The 18719-nt window shown below is 42.9% G+C and overlaps 1 protein-coding gene across 5 annotated transcripts in view; it reads right to left on the bottom strand.

Annotated features, from left to right (window-relative positions):
- Window positions 1-5463: 5463 nt before the first annotated feature.
- Window positions 5464-18719, bottom strand: part of PIGG (phosphatidylinositol glycan anchor biosynthesis class G (EMM blood group)) — a 75062-nt gene continuing 61806 nt past the window's right edge. For all 5 annotated transcript variants that reach the window (XR_014687346.1, XM_084504765.1, XM_084504767.1 and 2 more), the window contains one exon: window positions 5464-6885. Coding sequence is in view for 4 of the 5 variants with exons in the window: in XM_084504765.1 (XP_084360891.1) it covers window positions 6660-6885 (226 nt within the window). In the remaining variant the exon portion in view is untranslated. The remainder of the gene's footprint in view (window positions 6886-18719) is intronic.

The following is an 18719-nucleotide window of genomic DNA, read 5'->3' as shown; positions in this document are numbered from 1 at the left end:
TGCTCTCAGTGAAAGAACTGTCATGATTTTGTGTGTCTTTTGTTTGTTTGTTTGTTTCCCCTGGGATTTTCATAAACTGGCTTCATTTGGCTTGCTAGAGATGCTGCATGTGTTACAAGTGCAGGTGGGATTTACTGCACTCCCCAGTGGCCTTGCCCACCCTGCAGAAGCTGCCACATAACAAGCAGCTTCCTCCCTGTTTCCTCCAGTCCCTTTTCCCACACCTTCGTCACCACATCTGTACCTTCCCTGAAGTGCTCTTCCCATCCCATTCAGGGATCATCTCAGCCCTCTACTGAAAGGCCTGCAGGGAGCTCCAGTGCCCTCACAGGACTTCCCCATATTCCCTTCCCCTCCATGCACCCAGAGCTGAAGGATGTGAAGCTCCTGAACATCCTGCAGGGACACCTCTTAAAAACTGCTTCTAGGAGGCCAAATATGTGAGAGGAGAATTATGTATTTCTCCACGTATTAGTCTTCAACATGTTTCACGCATCAGCTTGTGCTTTGTAAACCAAATCCATGTCCCATGCTGCTGTTCACTGAAGGGTTGTACCCAGCACCGGCCCACAGAGATTACAGCCAAGCCAGAACTTTCACTTCAGGCTTGATACACAAGGTGAACATGCTGGGAAATCATCTGTATCATAACAGAAGCAATGAGAAAATGGGACCCTTTATCACTGAATCTGAGAACCCTCGAGCTACAGAGGCACTGTAGGTGGCACAGATAAGGGCAGATGGCATAAAACTTCTATTTCTTCTGTGACTCTTACTTCTTGGGTCTAATGTATAAATATATGGCTAGATAAAAAAAATAAAATAAAATCAAGCACAAATCACCAGCTTTAAGCTGCAATGTATATTTTATTTCCTGTTGGTTATATATATATATTTATTTATTTTTGTCACGAAATCAATGACAAATCTTTGACTTCAGGAAACAGCCTGTAAAACAGTCCATAAAAATGTCACAGCTAACATTAAACACAAGAAAACCACAGAATCCTTGGAAATGCTGGCTGGAAGAGCCTCTGCAGCAGACCCAACACAACCTCCTGCCTGCAGCGGGGCCAGCTCAGGATGGAAAGGTCTCCAAGTGTGGAGGAGTGGACCCCAGCCCGGGCAGTAGGCATTCCCCTATGAAAACGTGTTCTTCTGGCCTCCTGGAAGTGCCCGCTGCGACTTGTGCCTGTTGTTTTGGGGCCTATCCCCTCTGAGAAGAGTCTGCCTCCATCGCCTCTGCTCCCTCTCTCCTGGGAGCTGATGGTGGCCGAAGGAGCTCCCTGCTGCTTCCTCCCCCTTCCCAAAGAAAGGCACTGATCACCGTGTACTGATGTGATTAAAGTCTGTGCATGGCTAATATAAGGGATAGAGAGGCTCTGGCAAACAAGGACATGGCGAAGATCTCTACTAACCTCATTGTTTAACCATTAATTTAATTAGACTAATTACTAAGCAGTCATTCACTAAGGAATTAGACACTTGCACCTGATGTGAAACCCACCAGGCTGAATCAACCAAGGAAACGCCTCTCCTCCAATACCTGGCATGCTGAAGGAGGTTAGTGCCTGAAGGACTGCATGACAGGATGCAGGGGGAAGAATATCTAGGGACTCTGTAAAACTTATTACGGGGTCTCTAAGGGGATTGAGAGAATAGACAAGAGTTATTACGTAACGAGTAGAGAAAGGACCCGAAAGATGAAAAGAGAATGAACAGGATTGCTCAGCAAGGAACAAACATGGGAAAACAGAAGAAAACGTGGATAAAAGGGATGGCTGAGTGTAAGCAGGCTGGTGGCATATTTTGCAATAGAGCCCATCATTTGATCGCTGCTGTGTACCTGTATTGGGTTTATGTGGCAAGGGTTTGGTGGCAGCATGCTGCAGGGATGGCCTCTGAGCAGAGCCCAGCAGCTGCCCCATGTCAGAGCAGAGCCAGGTCCAGACGGCTCCAAAGAGGTCTGCTGCTGGCCAGAGTTGAGCCAGGGAGTGATGCTGGGTGGGCCGCTGGGAGAGCAGACTGAAGGAAGGGGGAAAACTGCTGTGCAACAGCAGCTGGGAGAGAGGATTGTGAAAGCGTGAGAGAAGCAGCCCTGCAGCCCCCAGGTGAGTGCCGCAGGAGGGCAGGAGGTGCTGCAGGCACAGGGCAGCAGTTCCCCTGCGGGCTGTGCAGGGAGAGGCCCCTGGTGGAGCAGGCTGTCCCCCTGCAGCCCATGGGTCCCACATGGAGCAGATCTCCACGCTGCAGCCCCCCCATGGGTGGAGGAGCCCCCGGTGGAGCAGGTGGATGTGGCCTGGAGGAGGCTGCATATATTTAGTTTTATTGGTGGTTTTACTTTTAGTTCTCACTGCTCTAGTCTGCTAGTGGTGTGTAATAAATAATATTAGTCTACCTATGCTGAATCTGTTTTGCCTGTTATGATAATTTTTAAGTGATCTCTGGCTCCTCATCTCAACCCTTGAGCCCTTTCCATAGTATTTTCTCCTCCTTTTCCTTTGGGGAGGGGCAGTATGAAAGCAGTTGTGGTGGAGTTCAGCTGCTCAGCAGGGTAAAACCACCACAGTACCGCATCCTTTAATTAAACCCTACTTCTAAGTATACATGTATTCCGTGAGTGCAGACTATTCTTGGAGGCTATGTGTGAATTCAGCAGGCATGACCAGTGAACTTCCAGCTGGGCTCACCAGAGAGATGAGAGCTGTGTATACCAGCAAGCAGAGCATGGCTGCAAACCTCTGCCGTTCCTCTGTTCAGGTGCCAGCAGCAGGGGAGGACACTGGGATTTAAGCCAGATGATGGACAGACTCAGTGTCTGTGCAAATGTAAATATGCACACATACGCACCTTTACACGTGTTCCTTGTTTCCTGATCAGCTGGACAATAAGAACAGGATTGGGCTGCCAGAGCTGCTCAAGGCTTTGTGAGTGCTGTGCATTTATGGTGGTGCTGGTAAAGCACTCTTTCCTGTACTGGTCATGCTTGGTTGTGTGCAGTATCATGCTGTGTGTGCAAGTGCAGATGTGTGCCTAGCAGGAATACACACTCCATCTCACTGCTGCGACCTGTCATACTCCAGCTCCTCTGCATCCTGGCGGCCTCTGCCATGCTCACTCCACTCAGTCACAGTCTCTCTTTGCTGTCCAGAACCCAAACTGGAGGTGGTCCTCAGCCTGTGGACCCCATCCGGGACCACTACCACCAGGGGCTGGACCAGCATTTGCCCAGGCTGTGCTGCAGGAGGATCCCAGCAGCCCATTCCTCCTGCCCACAGAAGCCCTTCCAAAGGGTGGCCCTTCCCTCCACTGTATCTACTGCTCCCCCAATTCAGCACACCTGCAGACTTGCCCAAGTGCCCTCCATCCCCTCATCCAGCTTGTTAAAAAAGACTGAGGGCCCCAGCCATGGGACCTCCATCCACTGCAGACAACATTCAGATCCCAGACGTTCACCCCACCTTGCAGCCAGTGCCCCACAGCTCACTGCTTGGGCACTATGTAGGCCACACTAAAAGCCTGGTTAGAGCCAAGTTGTCCAACATTAAATGCTCTCCCCTTCTCCACAGCCTGCCATCACTTCAATGGGCCAGGCACAAGCTGCTTTGCAAACTTGCATCTGTTGCATCATCCTATGAGTCTGTGACTTTGTGGTTGTGGAGGCAAATCTCATTCAAATTGCAGATGTTTTACGTAAGGCATTCCAAAAAGCTGTGCTCTGAACTTTACAGGCAGGACCACACAGGAGCCGTGGTTTAGCACCTGCCCATCGCCTGCACCAAAGGCTGGGACACACCGTGTGGATGTTCTGGCTTACGTGGAGCAAAGAAAAGCTTGGTTTTGTCTACAGGGGAGAAATACAGATATATAGTACCCAAGTAGGAGTAGGTGGAATTTTCTTTATTTATTTTTGCTTGTTTTTGAAACCTGAATGCATTCACAAGAGTCTCTTCCTAGCTCAAACTTCATCATGCTCTGGATCTTTAGGACCGTACCATAAATATGTTAGAAACTGAGTAGCAGTGAGCTGCACTGACCAGGGTGATCCAGTGAGACTGAGGAAGTTACCGGCCACCACTAACTGGCTGAACCTAGCTCCGACCAGCAGCGAAGATGCTGAGTGGGAAAAGCTACCATGAGCCAAACCTTCACCCCAGCAGAGAAGTACACAACATCCCTGCTTCAGAACAGATTTGAGGAGGAGGCTATCTATCGCCCTGCACCTGTACTCCTATCTTCAGTCCTCTTTCAGTTTCAAAGGAGAAAGGGGACACTGTAATTATTTAACTAAGTAATCCACAGAAATTCAACCTTAAAACATACACACCGGATTAGATTCCACTATTAGACAGGCTGCTCCAGTATTAAGCTAGAAACAGCAAACAAAATTATTAGTAAGGGATAAGAGATACTGTAGAGCTAGCAAGAAATCCTACATTGCTTTAGGGTTCTGCACCCCAGAAGCAACTTTTCCCCAACCCCTTCCATCTCTTCATTAGCACCCTGTCTGTTTGAGGCAGATCTCTTAGAAACATGTTCTGTATTAACACCGGGGAGGACTGCTCAGGAATTAACCAAGTCAGCAAACAAAGATGTCAATAATCCCCATACTGTTGCTAGGCAACAGGTAACCAGAAAAATATTGAGAATGATGAAAATGGTAAAAGTGTAGGACATGCACAAACTATTTTAAATATTCTTTAAGTGAACTGAAAAATAACAATTTATTAGAAGTATTTAATTCTCAAGCTTCTAATGTGTCACAGTGAATGGCATTCAATAGCCATTCAATATCCAGTAGTCTTTTCTCCAGGTGAACAGCAAAACGCAGTCAGGACACTCAAATTTTTGTTGTTACATAGTTCAAAAAATGTCACTATTAGTGGCCAAGATGGCTTACTGTTAACATCGGTACCATGTAAAAACAAACAAACAAAAAAACAACAGGCCTACTGTTGAGATTTGCTGAAACAGGACATGGAAAGCATATACGTGATACTGACAAATGTGCTGTCACCTACATATGGCTTAAAAGCATTTTATTTTCAGGTTTTTAAACAAATGTCAAAGTTCCCTATGTGCTCCTCTTCTGATACACCCGTAATAAATACACATTAAATCCTAATGATTGTCAGTGTGGACATAGGCAAAACTGATGCTCAGGATGGTCATCCTTGTATAATCTCCTCAGCTCTAGCAAGGAAAATGTCATTGTTAGGAGTGTGATGTAGCGCCCTGTCTAGCCACCAAACCTTCTCTTAAACACACCTTTAATTCTGCTGGGATCTTAGCCCACTAAACTACTTCTCTGCTCATGGCTCAGAACTCTCTACCTTAGTGTGGGAAAATTGATCCAATGTTCAGTACAGCAGCAACCAACCTGATTTAACATTTAAAAATTAATAAAAAGAAACACAAGATCTTAGCAGAGGGAAATCCAGCAGTTAATGATTACACTCAGGAAAGAAATACTGCCTTTAATAGAAATGCCGCTTATTAATAGAAAACAAATAAAAAAACCCACCTCTTACCTGGGACATTTGTACAATTATATTATTTAATGATACATTCAACACACACGCAAGAAACAAAGGAAAAAATCAGGATTAATGAATATAAGATCTTGTGAACAGCAAAAATACATCCTGCATATTGTAGGATGCTGTAAAAAAAAAAAAAAAAAAAAAAAAAGTTTTTTTCAGTGCCCACAAGAAACTGATCTGTACTTACATTGAGATCTGTACTTTTAAATTCACATTGCATTTATATATATGTAATTATTTTAATCAAACCAAAACCATTGAAGTATGGGCTTTTTTCAGGTTTCAATAAGTAAACTAACACTAGGCTTGGTTTTGCCTAAGCTTACTGCCTTTACTAGTGTCTTCTTTCTTACAGTGGTTTGTTACATGGATGCATCAAACAAAAGCTTTCCCAGTACAATAAACTGATTAAAATGGGCTGTTTCTTGTGTTTTCTCATTATCTCTGTGCTAAAAAAAAATACAATAAATCACATTTGCAAACATATACAGATAAGTTGATATAACTTTACATAAGGTTACAAGTTACTACAAGATTCTAAACTGTTTTGGGGGGGACTGCATTTAATGAACTTTTATTTCTTCATCTTCTAAGTGAAAAAAAAAAAAAGTCAGACATAAAAATGGATGTGAAAAAGCCAGCAGCTCAAGAATGCCTGAAGATGAGACAAAGTGTTCAACTCTTTTCCAAAGTATTTTTCTTTGAAACTCAAGAATGTTAATTTCAATCAGGCCTCCAAATTCATTTAAAAATTGGAAAAAACAAATACAAAAAACAGTGTTTGATATCTAAGTTACATATTAAAAATACAACTTTATATTTGGCATACAGTGAAGTTCACTGTCATGTATCATTGTGACTCAGTTATTCAGAGATTGTCATAATGACAGCTATAGAATAAAAGCTACCTATGAAAAAAGTTTATTTTAATTCAACAGTTTTAAGTAAATTCAGTTTAACACAGGACAAGCCCTTCAGACCCTATGCAATACTGGGTAAAATACTCAAGGTTACTCTTCCAATTCTACCCAACAGTATCAAGCCACTCTTTTCTTCCTTCCATTCCAGTGACACACAGCGTATCTCTGTGCAGAACTGTGTACTGCGCATGTATTCTCAGTCTTGCACTTTCTGAGAGTGGTTCTGGTCCATGGCTGTGAAGAACAAGCAGATCACGGCTGTGATGAACACATGCACTCCCTCGTAGAGCAGCTTTGGCGAGAAGACGCTCCATATGAAGAGGTGGTAGCGCAGGCCTGTTACCAGAAGGATGTAGATGGCAACTGGAATTGAACGCATGAGAGCGTAGCAGAAACAGCCATGGCCCACTGCTGCTGCATTCCTGTAACAAAAACAGAGGAGTTCCTTCTCAGGCAAACATAGCAAACATCCCGGTTTATCCACTCTTTAGTATTAGTTCACATCAGGAAAAATATTTAGATGAGGTCTGCTTGGTGTTAGAAGATTGGTTATTGATGCGGTGATGCCGTTAAGAACACACTTTTCCTTATCACCTCCTCTATCCTACCGAGTGTGTAAGTATGTTAAGTACTCGCATAGCCACTGCAACCTCAGTAAAGGCAGACACCCAGTAGTTCACCTCAGATGGAGAAGTTTCTGTGTTTTAATACATCTTTCTCTAATTGCTAAAGCCTCCATTAAGCAGTTCCCAGACAGCTTCATCTCCTGTTGGCCTTCCAGTGCCCTGGCACAGAATCTGGATGGTGACAGGCAGAGAAGAAAGACCTCAGGATCCCTTCGCAAAGAGCCTAGCCTGCACAAAAGATAATCAGACAGAGCCTGCTCCCCTTGTAAAAGGCACAGAACTTGTCAGAGTACACTACTGCCCAAAACTAGTAATGTATAAAAAGCAACATAAAAATTGAGCTATTATAAAACTTTGCAAAGCTAGCTTAGCACTCTCCAGAGAACACCATGTTCTTAGGCTTACATGAGCAAAACATCGTGTTCCTGTCACAGGAGCTTAGCTTAGCTGAGCCCACTGTATTACAAGAGATGTCCACCCCATACACAACCTACATGGTCCAAATCTGCCACACAGAAGTATTTTTGTGGCTGACAGGAGTCAGGTGAAAATGGAAGTGAAAGGGTTTTCTGCACTATGACTGTTCTCCCTTCTCTGAAGTGTCAGCATGTCAGCAAAGATACTGGGCTGATATATGTTCCCTTTCCCCAAACCACATCTGCAGAGACTAATTCACACCAAATTCAGATGCTTACCTGTTTGGACAAAAGGAAGGAACAAAGCTATTTCACTGTAATAATGTGCAGAACCTTTTCCTCTCCTCATCAAAATGTTTTACTTCATCAGTTCCCAAAAGAGCACACTGGCAAAATGATTTACACTGAAATTCTCTTATGAGAATCTGTTCTGCTCCTCCTGGTTTTTAATTATGATCGTGTTCCAAATAATAAAAATTTAAGATGACTAGCACTTCTGTGAGATGTAAATTAGTCACTTATGACTAAGTAAGCTACAGAATGCAGTGTTTTACATGAACCATTAAACTTCTTATTCTTTAAATCAAAATAATTAGGATACAGTCCTGTTTTCCAGTGAAAGCAAGAGCAAAATTCCCAAGGCTTTCTGTGGAAGGAAAGCACAGGTCACGAAAGCAGAGCTGAAAAATGAACTAACAGCAGGTGCAAATGACTGAAAAACACACATTCAATTCACAGATAACTATTTCCCTAGCTGCTTAGCCAGAGACTGTGACCTGGGAGTGAACGAGGCTCCTCCTTTATTCTGTACCACTTAGCCTTCAGTGAGTTTGTGCAAATAACTAGCTTCATGTTTAAGAAGCGATTTTGTTGACAACGATTAAACAAGATGCAGTTCACTCAGTCTTAGCTGTTTTCATGCTGCTATGAGTAAAAACAGTATTTGTAGTAGTTAGATGATAGAACTGAATAAACACAGGAAAGGTTTGTTTTTGTTTTTTTTAGTGCGACAGGCAAACAGGCAATTTTCAAGCCATTTTTTAGGACTGATCATCTGGATGAAGATTATTGGTACCCTCAACACCAATAATAGGATTTTATAGCTCCATAAAAGGATTTTCAATTGAATCATAAAGGAGAGGAGTGTCCATGAAGTTATAAATCTAGGTCTTGCAAGAACCTTGCTTTCAAAATTTAATTTTCAGTTCATCTCTTTTTCCCCAGTTCATGCTCATATAACAACACAGTTAAAGAAAGCTCTTAGCTGTAAATCAATTATATATATATATATATTTATTTTTTTTTTAATGGCTAATTCTAAAATTAATAAGAAACTGCTAGTAAGACTATTTTGAATGGAATCTCTGTGTGTTTACTTCTTTGGCTCAGAAATTGGGCAGACTAATATTTCAGATATATTTTACACTGGAATAAGAGCACACAATAATCTTCATCATTAACATTTAAATTCTCTATTTTTGCATTATGGTTTCTAGCAAACAATCCCCACATCAGAAAGTAAATGCTACCATTCTTTCTCTAACCTGATATAGTAAAAATAATGAACTGTTTTCTGTTTGTATAATACATTTACTTGCAAAGGATTTCAGCACTCACTTCGTCTCTGAACAAAATATAGTCACCTACCTGCAGAGGGAAATCTCGGGACAGTTTCACAGTACAATGCAGCGGTGCAATTTAGAGCAGGCAACAGAAGCACCCTGTTTCCAAGTTAAATTGTTAGTGGGGCTCAACAGCCGCATAGTTAGGTATGTTTTGGAGCTGGTATAGCAGTTCGCACGCCTGTTGTTGCAGAAGCAGCACTGGAATGACTGAGCACAAGCAGTTAGAGCTACCCTGCTACCCTGATGCTAAGGCAGCACCTTGGTTCTTCTGGCACAGCACCTTTCCCTGTGCTTCTGCTGGGAACCCAGCTTGCTGAACATCTAAGCATAATGACTTTGTACGCTTCTTCTCCTTGCTCTACACACACAGAAGTGACCACAGTGTACATGGCTTAGCAAGGACACAAGGAAAGCAGCTGCCAGGGCTCAGGCTGCTGCTGTTAACGTGACCAACTTTGACCACCCATTTGGTTCAGCTGGTTCCTCAGTTACTCCAAAAGAGCCACTAGGAGAGCAGGCCATGCACCTACCCTTACCATTTATCAGCTGCATCAGCCAAAAATTAATAATCATGCAATCCTTCAGCACTCCTTCAGTGAAAACAAAGGAAGATGACAGGGCATATCTAAAGCATCGACCTGTAACCACTCCATGCTGAATTATCTCTGCAGCAGCTAATTCCTTTTCATATTTAAAGGGGAAAAGCAGAAATAGAGGGAGGTAAACTATATATATTACTTCAATGTTCTAACTGAACCAGCCCAACACTCAGACATCTGCATAATGGAGTTTAAAAGAAGCATATATATACATTATGTATGTATATGTATATATGCTCCTTTTAAATACATATATAAAGAAAAGTGAGCTAATACTGAGCTCATTTAGCAAGCTGACTTCTGGAGACCACCAAGAAATCCAGATGCAGTAAAGATGGTAACGTGTATCCAAACGCTATGCGAGATTTATGTTGAAGATTGCTAGATCCAGAAAAACAAATGCTTCCAGAGACTTCTAGAGTACATACTGTCTGTCAACAAAAACCCTCTCTTTTAGTTCAACATTTACTACATGGAGAGGAAAAAAAAAAAAAAAAAAAGGCCAAGGACTCCTGCTTCTAATGGCTTTTCTGTTTCTCTGAATCCCCTAAAAATCACTTGCCAATGTGCTGCCAAGAAAGCTTTCACATCTCAGTCCCCGTTTAATATCATACTCGTGGTATTAAAATGGGTTACACATCACAATACAAGGTTTGTAAAATAAAAAAATTACAGTGCCAAAAACATGAAAGAAAAAACACTCTTTTCTTGTAAAAGCGTGTCTTCCATTTATACAGAATACTTGGCAGATGGCAGCACAAATTTTTTAGTTTCAAATCAAGCTAAAAAGCTCCACAGACAGCCCTACAAATGCTTCCACAAGGAATTCAGAAACGCACCACTTCACATAGTTCTCATCTTTGATCACAAAATTAAATAGATGCCTTAGAAAAGTGCACACATACAAGTAAGGAACACCACAGGGCTGTCATTTTGCTGGGACTGGGGGATATGTGTCTGGAGGTTTTCAGTATGAAATCTACTAAATATTTTGAACAGAAGTTATCCATCCTCTAGCATTTCTGTCCTTCCAGCTCCTGGTTTTCTATCTGTGTTTCACTGCCTAGACTACATCTTAATGGGGATACTGAATTTACATACTTGAAGGCAATTTTTACTGCTTTTCTTTCCTCTTTTTTTTTTTTTTTTTTTTTGTATTAGTGACACTTTTCTTTCTAGGCTTTCTGCAATTGCCTTTTAAATACCTCCCTGTTTAGTGCTCTCTGAAAAATAGCTGGCGCTTTGTTAATCTGTTTCCACATACTAATAAAAGGTTGCAGTCAGAAATAAACCCTCTAGCACTCCAAGTGTGTATCTGTAACATCTGAAGAGTATCTGTAATCCAAAAGAAAATCCTCAGCTCTAAGTAAATATCAATTAGTTTTGCAAGCAAGAACAAATTTGCTATGTCTCTCCCACCTGCCCTGTTCTCACCTAGCATGATTCTTAAAGTGCTATTTTGGATTACAGAATACAATCCTGCATTGTAATGGAAAAAAAATATATATTGTATTTTTTTTTGTATATCCAAAGGAACCAAGAGCCCTTTGGAAATTTACTTGATCAAACCTAGTACAGATTATTCATCTGAAAGGGCTTTTTCAATTATTTCAGTGTTAATTCTACAGAGTCACAACTTCTGGCACCAAACCTCGTCAAATTAACAGGTATCAAAAAGAGGAGTTGCCAACAAGTTAAGCGGGGATGTGAAGTCTATTCTGCAACCGCGAAGTGAAGGAACTTGGGAACTTGGAGATGACCATTGATTTTCTTGTCCATCCCAACACCAAGTAAGAAAGGTAGGGAAGCTACAACAACCTGAGCAAGGTCTAGAATCTGTAGTAGTAACTTCAGTGATTGTGGTATGTGGTATTTAGTACAGCATGGGTGAACTGCAGAATAGGGTTCACCAGGTTCTCATAAGGGCTTAGCTGTGAAGGGCTATTAAGCCCTGAAACTTCAATGATCTTCATTTCAGCACCAAGAGCAGGAAAGCTCTCTTTCACTGCTGGCATAATCAGTTGTTCTGGGAGCTTCCCATCAGAGAGGGACGTCTCAGCCACCCAGGCAGAGGTAACTCCTCTTACCAGCATCCCCAGCCTGCTTAGAAAAAAGCACTGTCAAAAAAAGGGGTTTATTTATTTCAATTAAGTTGTAGGTTACTTCTTCCCTTCTTCAGTCAGGCTTGGCCCCACAATGCAGCTACAGAGGAACTTCCTAAATAGGATACCCAACAAAGACTTACATGAGATCCAGTTAGGATCCAGTAGGAACCCAGTTATCCTGGCATTGCACCACGTCTGCACAGCAACTCCGAACGGCTACTGTCGTAATTTAACTGTTAGGGCAAGAGACAAACTGTGCCTTTAACAGAGGCTACAAAATTCCTTCTAAGACTTCGCAACCTAGCTGGAGAGACGCCCATGAGACCCAATTCATCCCCTGCGTGGGCTCATTTTCCCAAATACTGATCCTCTGGCAATCAATTTGCAAAGGACTGGACTGCTTTTCAACTTCTCTGGATCAGTCCCCACCTCCCCTTAGAGACAAGAGAAAGCACTTTACTAGCTCAATTACCCGTATCTATTTCAGGATTGCAGACAAAGAGATGGCTAAACTGCACTCTAGGCAACACTGCAATATAATCTCTAGATTTCTTCACCACAAAGTAGCCACTCCTTTCCAGTAGGTACTTTTGACTCTCTGATCCACCTCTCTCCATCTCAGCTACAACAGCTAATGATGAGTTCCATCCCTCCTTTAAAGACAGGATTCCCATGACACCCTGAGTGCTCTGTTCGGTATGTTTTTCCTCACGCACTACTTCTGTGCAAGAGCACCGTGGTATATACGTAGAGACTGCACTGCCTGCTGTCAGTGCCTCAAGCCTTCCCGTCAGACTCCGCTAAGGCTAATCCTTAGCAAGTGTTACCCTGTTCAGCTCCAAGAAAACCAACAAAGTTTAATCAGTCTGCTCTTGTTGACATTGGTCCAGACTTTAAAGCAGCAAGGTATAACCAAATCATTAAAATTCCTAACAAGCAAAACACAAATCATAATTATTTCAAAGCCCAGCATTAGTCAATTTTCTGCAAGTGTTCTCCCCAAATCCACTTAGCATTTCTGAAGACTTCCAGTAGAAAAAGGCCTAAAGCCTTTTACATCAGCATCATACATGCAAGCTATAACAAGGAAACTTCTAGCTTGGTTTTCTGCTAAGGTGCACCTACAGGCTGTCCTGCCCCACTTGTAAACACACTGCTCTTCATCGTCCCAGCTAAAGGTGTAACCAAGCGTTCCAGATAGGCAGGCTATATGGAGACCAAAAGAAAAAAAAAAAGGTGGTTACCATGTTATTTAGTTAAAATCAAACTGACCAGTTCAGAATACACCAGTCGAAGAGGGCAAATGAACAGTGTCACAAGGCATTTCTAGAAGGGGGAGGCACAAATTATTTAAGAAATACGTGCTCTTCAGCACCGAGGGCAGAGTCAGTTTTTTCTTGTATTTTTCCATTACAGTAGCTATTTTTAATCTTGTGACTTAACTAATATAACAGCTCTCTCCTCAAATTACTCTCGCAATCCCAATAACAACATACACATTTGAGAAGAACTTGTGCACTTTAAGAAACGATGTGAGGAAAAGCAGATAGAAAAATCCTGAATAAAAGCAGAAGGACAGCATCCCACGTACAGTCCTACCCGCAGCTGCCTGAACCAAGAAGTCTGTTTATGTTGACCACAGCACAGAAAAGGAATAAAAACTAATGGAAAAAAAAAAAAAAAAAAAAAAGCAAGTCAGAACTGAAATAATTCTGCTCAAACACAGACAAAAAAATTCCTTCTTTTTATAGTTCACATTACCTGCTGCCCAAAAGCCGCAGACCAAACCAGAAGAAAATATCACTTTTATCAGCTCTACAAGACCAAAGATTGTGAAAGCAAACAGTGCTCGGCTGGTGTTGTGCAGATGGGCACAACAGTACCTCTTTACAGGTTGTCAGTGCTCTCTGGAATTCGTGTTTTCAGCGAGAGGAAATTCAGCCCAGACCTCTAACCATCAGCCACCATCACAAAGAAGAAAACCTTCAGCAACATGGAATAGTGCAGACCTCTGAGGATGTGGCTGTATCCACAAACGTGACCCACGAGCAGGAGCTGCAATTAGCCAACTTAGCTTACCACTGTCAATATCCATCATGAGATGCTGAAACTGCCCATTTCCAACTACATTCCGATGCCTACTGCTTGATATTGATTAGACGAGTCTGAAAGCCTCCAAAAACATTAATTATGTAGAGTGCTAAGTGTCAAACTGTCTGCAGCTAGCCAAATGGGCAATAATAGGCACAAGGATTTTCTAAGTTCCAAATCAAACCATTTTCATTTACCATATCGTTTCAAGTACCGCTTACAGCATGTGTGACTAACTCGTTATACATGATCCGGATAAGTAACCAGAACACTGGAGACAAAGCAGCATAAGCATTTCCAATACATTTCATTTTAACTCTACTCACAAATGAGCAGTACACATGCTTGTTCTTCCATGACTACAAAAGGTTTATCTGCTTTTGGTTTCATCTTGGGTATGCCATATTTAATTTTAATATTTCAATATAAGATCTGAAATCCGTTTTCAACGTAGATTTCAAGGTTCTTTCTGAACATGAACTGAAAGAGAGATGTGTGAAACATTCTCTCTCGGTCTGCTTTTTGCTTTGTTATAAACATTTTTTCATTTGCCCAATACATCTGAGAATTAAGAACAAAATCTTAAAACCTGCTCTATTAGGAAAACAAATAATTCTTCAGAACAATCATCAGACCCAGTAACAACTTGAGATCATATTATGGCAGAAACTCATCTCAAGAAAAATGAGAGAAATACAGTAAGATGCTACATGCAGTCCACTTAGAAATTCTTGGATCTGACTAGACTAACCATGCCTGAAAACGTTAAGCCTTGTAAAGACTGTAATTTTAACAGTTGCTGAACTCAAATCCCGAAGTCTCAAAAAGTACCATGACATTGTATAGTGGTTTTGCTGCTCATAACCTATGCGCTGGACAAGCAAAGACAAGGAAAATGGATTACAGCAGGATATGTAAACCCACACCATGCTATCTCTGCAAAGGATGAGACAACTCGAATACCACGGAGCACAAAAGGAATAGCAAACAGAAATTCACCTAGGCAAGAAATCAGCTGGCAGAACACTTTGATTTTCTTTTTTTTTTTTTTTTTTTTTTTTTTTTTTTGGATCATATCAGCTACGAAGACAACAGAACAGAAGCAAACAGTGCCAACTATATTGACATGTCATGTGTACATGACAGCAAAACTGGTAAGAAAAGGAAACAAGAACTCAAAGTCTTTCTGCCTTTTGGTTTCATGTAAATAGGAAGCATAAATAGATCATATTTTTTTTAAAGAACCTCACCAGACTACGTGAGTACATGCAAAAAACTTGATAATGTTTTCCATTAGGATAATTTCACCTTTCACAATAGCTAACAAGAATAATCTGACAGATACACAGTTTAAGACCTCCACCTGATTGTAAGCATAGGCTGAATTCTTGCAACGTGGTTTAAAATTTTAGCAAAATTCCTAGAAATACACTTAAGGATTCAGGAAATCAGCAAGACACAGCCATGTAAAAGTACAGGTTACACCTAGAAACATTTCTGCAATAAAAACGTAAGCAAAAGAGTACAATTATGGTCCTTTATTTCCAGAACCATCTTTCTGAATAAACCTGTTCCTGCCTCAGCACTAATACAAAGCACTGAGAATCCATCGTTATCACGCAGCCCTTCCTAATTGTAGAGGAGAAATAAAGTTGGTATGAAGTTTCAACCAGAATATTCTATTTCAGAATTAAGAGGATGGCATTTCCAAAGTACTGAAGAGAAAAGGGAGACGATTCCTTGAGTGCAACGTGCATACTGAATGCTGCTACCACCTTTCTTCACAGTTTTGTCTTTGGTACAATGCGCAGTGGATTCCTCTTCGGAGGCTCATTGTTCCATGTGGAGCAATGAGAGAAACTTGTGGGATTGTGCAGGGATACCGTTATTAAGTCCAAGTATCACTTTTTCCTTTGGCAAGTTTACAGAACTGTTGGAGTTACGAATAACTCGCATGAAGTTGAATAATTAAAAACAATACCAAACATTAGCATAAAGGGTGTAGAGCTCCACACACTTTCTCTGGCAAGCAAAATGGATTACAGCAGGACCTGCAAATCCATGCCCCACTATCTCTGCAAAGGATGAGGCAACTCTAATACTGTGGAGCACAAAAGGAATAGTAAACAGAAATGGATTCACCTAGGCAAGAAATCAGGTGGCAGAGCACTTTGATTTTTGAGGAAGATGCCTTGTGTAGTGCCTACGCTAGTTATAGACCCTCCTACTCAATGGACTCAAGCTGAGGAGAATGCAGGAAAAAACAGCACAGGATTTCTCATGCCATAGCTTTGGTGACACTGCAAAGCTCACCTTGGAGTCCAACACAGAAAATGTGAAGTAAACAGGAGAGAGATGCTACTTTGAAGTCTGAGTGTGTTCCGTGGCGAAGGAACCTGAAGAAACAGCTCTGAGGAAAATAAGAACATCACCCGATGGGTGGAGAGGGGTGATGGGGGAGAGGGTTGTCAGGGATGACAGAGAAGGGAGAACAGAGACAGGGGGAGAGGAAAGGCCAGGGAGAGGGGAGGAGACAGAGAGAGGCCCAGCAGTGGGAAGGGGCCAGCAGAGAGGGGGGAGCAGCAGGGGAGGGCGAGGGACAGGCAGCAGAAGAGCGATCACTGGCATGAGGGAGAAGGACAATGTGGAGAGAGGGGGTGAGAGGGAAGGGAGGTGAGAGGGCAGAGTCGAGGTGGTGGTGGTGGGGAGATGGGGGGCAGAGAGAGAAAGGGCAAGAAGGAAAAAGAGCACACCATGGGAAGGGTGACACGGGAAGAGACAAAGAGGAGAGAGTGGGGAGGAGTGACAGGTGAGGGGAGTGAGTGGGAAGGGAGAGAGAAAGTGGCAGGGGGAGACGAAGAGATAACACTGGGAGCAGCAGGAGAGGCAGGGGAGAAATGCAGGCGGGAAGGAAAGGAAGGGGGAAGGCTGAGGAGGAAGTCCAAGGAAGGAAAAAGAAGGCAAACAAGAGGAAGAGAGCACAGGGAAAGCAGAGGCAAAGAAAGCAGAGTGTGACGGGGGAAAGAGATCCTCATCTCAGCTCTGGCGAGCCTAAACCTTCTCAGGAATGGTCTTTAGGCACCAGTGCACAGCTTCCAGCAGCTCCTGTGGAGGATGCAGGCCGGCATGTCCCCGGGCACAGAGGTTGCTCAGGGCCTCTCCCTGAGGTAAAGGGAACAAGAGAGAAAGAGCAAAAGAAAGGAAATGGGAAAAGCACTGACTGGAGGGATGGCATGCACGAGAGCAAAAACATGCCCCAGAAAAACTTGAGAAAGGGTGACAAGAGAGAAGGAGCACACAGTAAGGGAAACTGCACAGGAGAGAGAGGGGAAGCTCTAGAGAGCATGCAAGAGACAGAAAGCACAGGAGAGGGGGGGAAGGCCCACATGCAAGACAGAGAGAGGGGATACGCACAACAGAGGGGACGCATAAGGAGAGCAAGGAAAAGTGCCTGGGAGGGAATGGGACACTATGTGAGACAGGGATAGAGAGGAAAGTACCTGGGATGATGTGGGGGGAGCACGCAAGAGTGGGAACCTGCACACAGTCTAGAAGGGAAGAAGACAGGAGGGAGAGAGGTGAGGACAGCATGTGTGCAGGGAAAAGCATGCAAGAAAGAAGGTATATACAAGAGGGTAAGAATGAGATGCTGACAAAGCCTGAGACAGAGAAAGTGTAAGATAGGGGTGAAAAGTGAGAACACACACTAAGAAGAGGGCAAGGCAGACAAAGCAGGAGAAAGGGAGAGAGAAAAATGGCTGTGAGATGTAGGGGAAGTGTAGACAGAGAGCAAGGAAACAGGGAAGGGAGACATTGAATGCACAAAGAGATAGAAAAAGCACTTGTCAAGAAACACATGACAGAGAGTAAAGCTGCCAGCAAGAGAGAGAGAAAGGGAGAGAGAGAGGGGAAGAATGATAGAAAGACACCTGGAAATTGTGTCTGTGAGGGAGGGGAGGGTTGCCTGAGAGGGGACAGAGGCACAGGCAATACAGGGAAAGAGAGTGCATGACACAGAAGTAAAGCAGAAGGGAAGGTATTTGAGAGGGAGAGACCACGGGCTTGTGTTAAGCTGGAGTGCTGAGGAGAGCGTGAGAGAGTGAAAAACACAGAGTTGAGGCAGGGGAAGCTTGAGAGAATGAGAAAGGCAGCCTGCATGCACTGTAAAGTGAATGGGCACATGCACCAGAAACGAGCAAAGGGAAAGATGCAGAGAAAGGAAAGCCATGCAAAAAGGGGTAAAGGCGTGATGAAAAGATGCAAGCTATGAGGCAATGTATGAGAGAAGAAGGAATGTTCAGTAGAGAAGGAGTGCACACATGAAAGGGGATGGAAAAGATGGAAAAGTGTGCAAAGAGAGAAAGTGTACAAGACAGGGCAAGCAAGAGACAAAAAGTGTGCAAGGGGCAGCAAAGAGTAAGCATGTGAGAGGGAGGGAAAGCATGAGCAAAAGAGAGTCCACAAGAGAGTGAGAGGAAAGGTGTGCACCAGAGAAGAATGGTATGAGGGAATGAAAGAGGAAATGCACCAGACCACGGAGAGGGAAGCTGTGCTAGAGAGGGAAAGCGTGTGGCTGAAGGAATGCATGCCAAGGTAGGGGGTACACATGCAAGAAGAAACAGAAAGGCTTGGGCATGAAAAAGCACATGAGAGAGAAAGCACAGGTGTGAGAAAGGAAGAACACAAAGGGGAAGCGTGCGAGAAAAGGAAACCAAGCAAAACAAAGGGGGAATGTGTGTGGGAAAAATGGAGTGTAAGAGAGGAAGCAGAAGCAAGAGTAAGCACATGAAAATT

This window comes from Aythya ferina (genome assembly GCF_964211825.1).
Source record: "Aythya ferina genome assembly, chromosome: Z".
NCBI lineage: Eukaryota > Metazoa > Chordata > Aves > Anseriformes > Anatidae > Aythya > Aythya ferina.
This window is presented reverse-complemented; position numbering and strand designations above follow the sequence as displayed.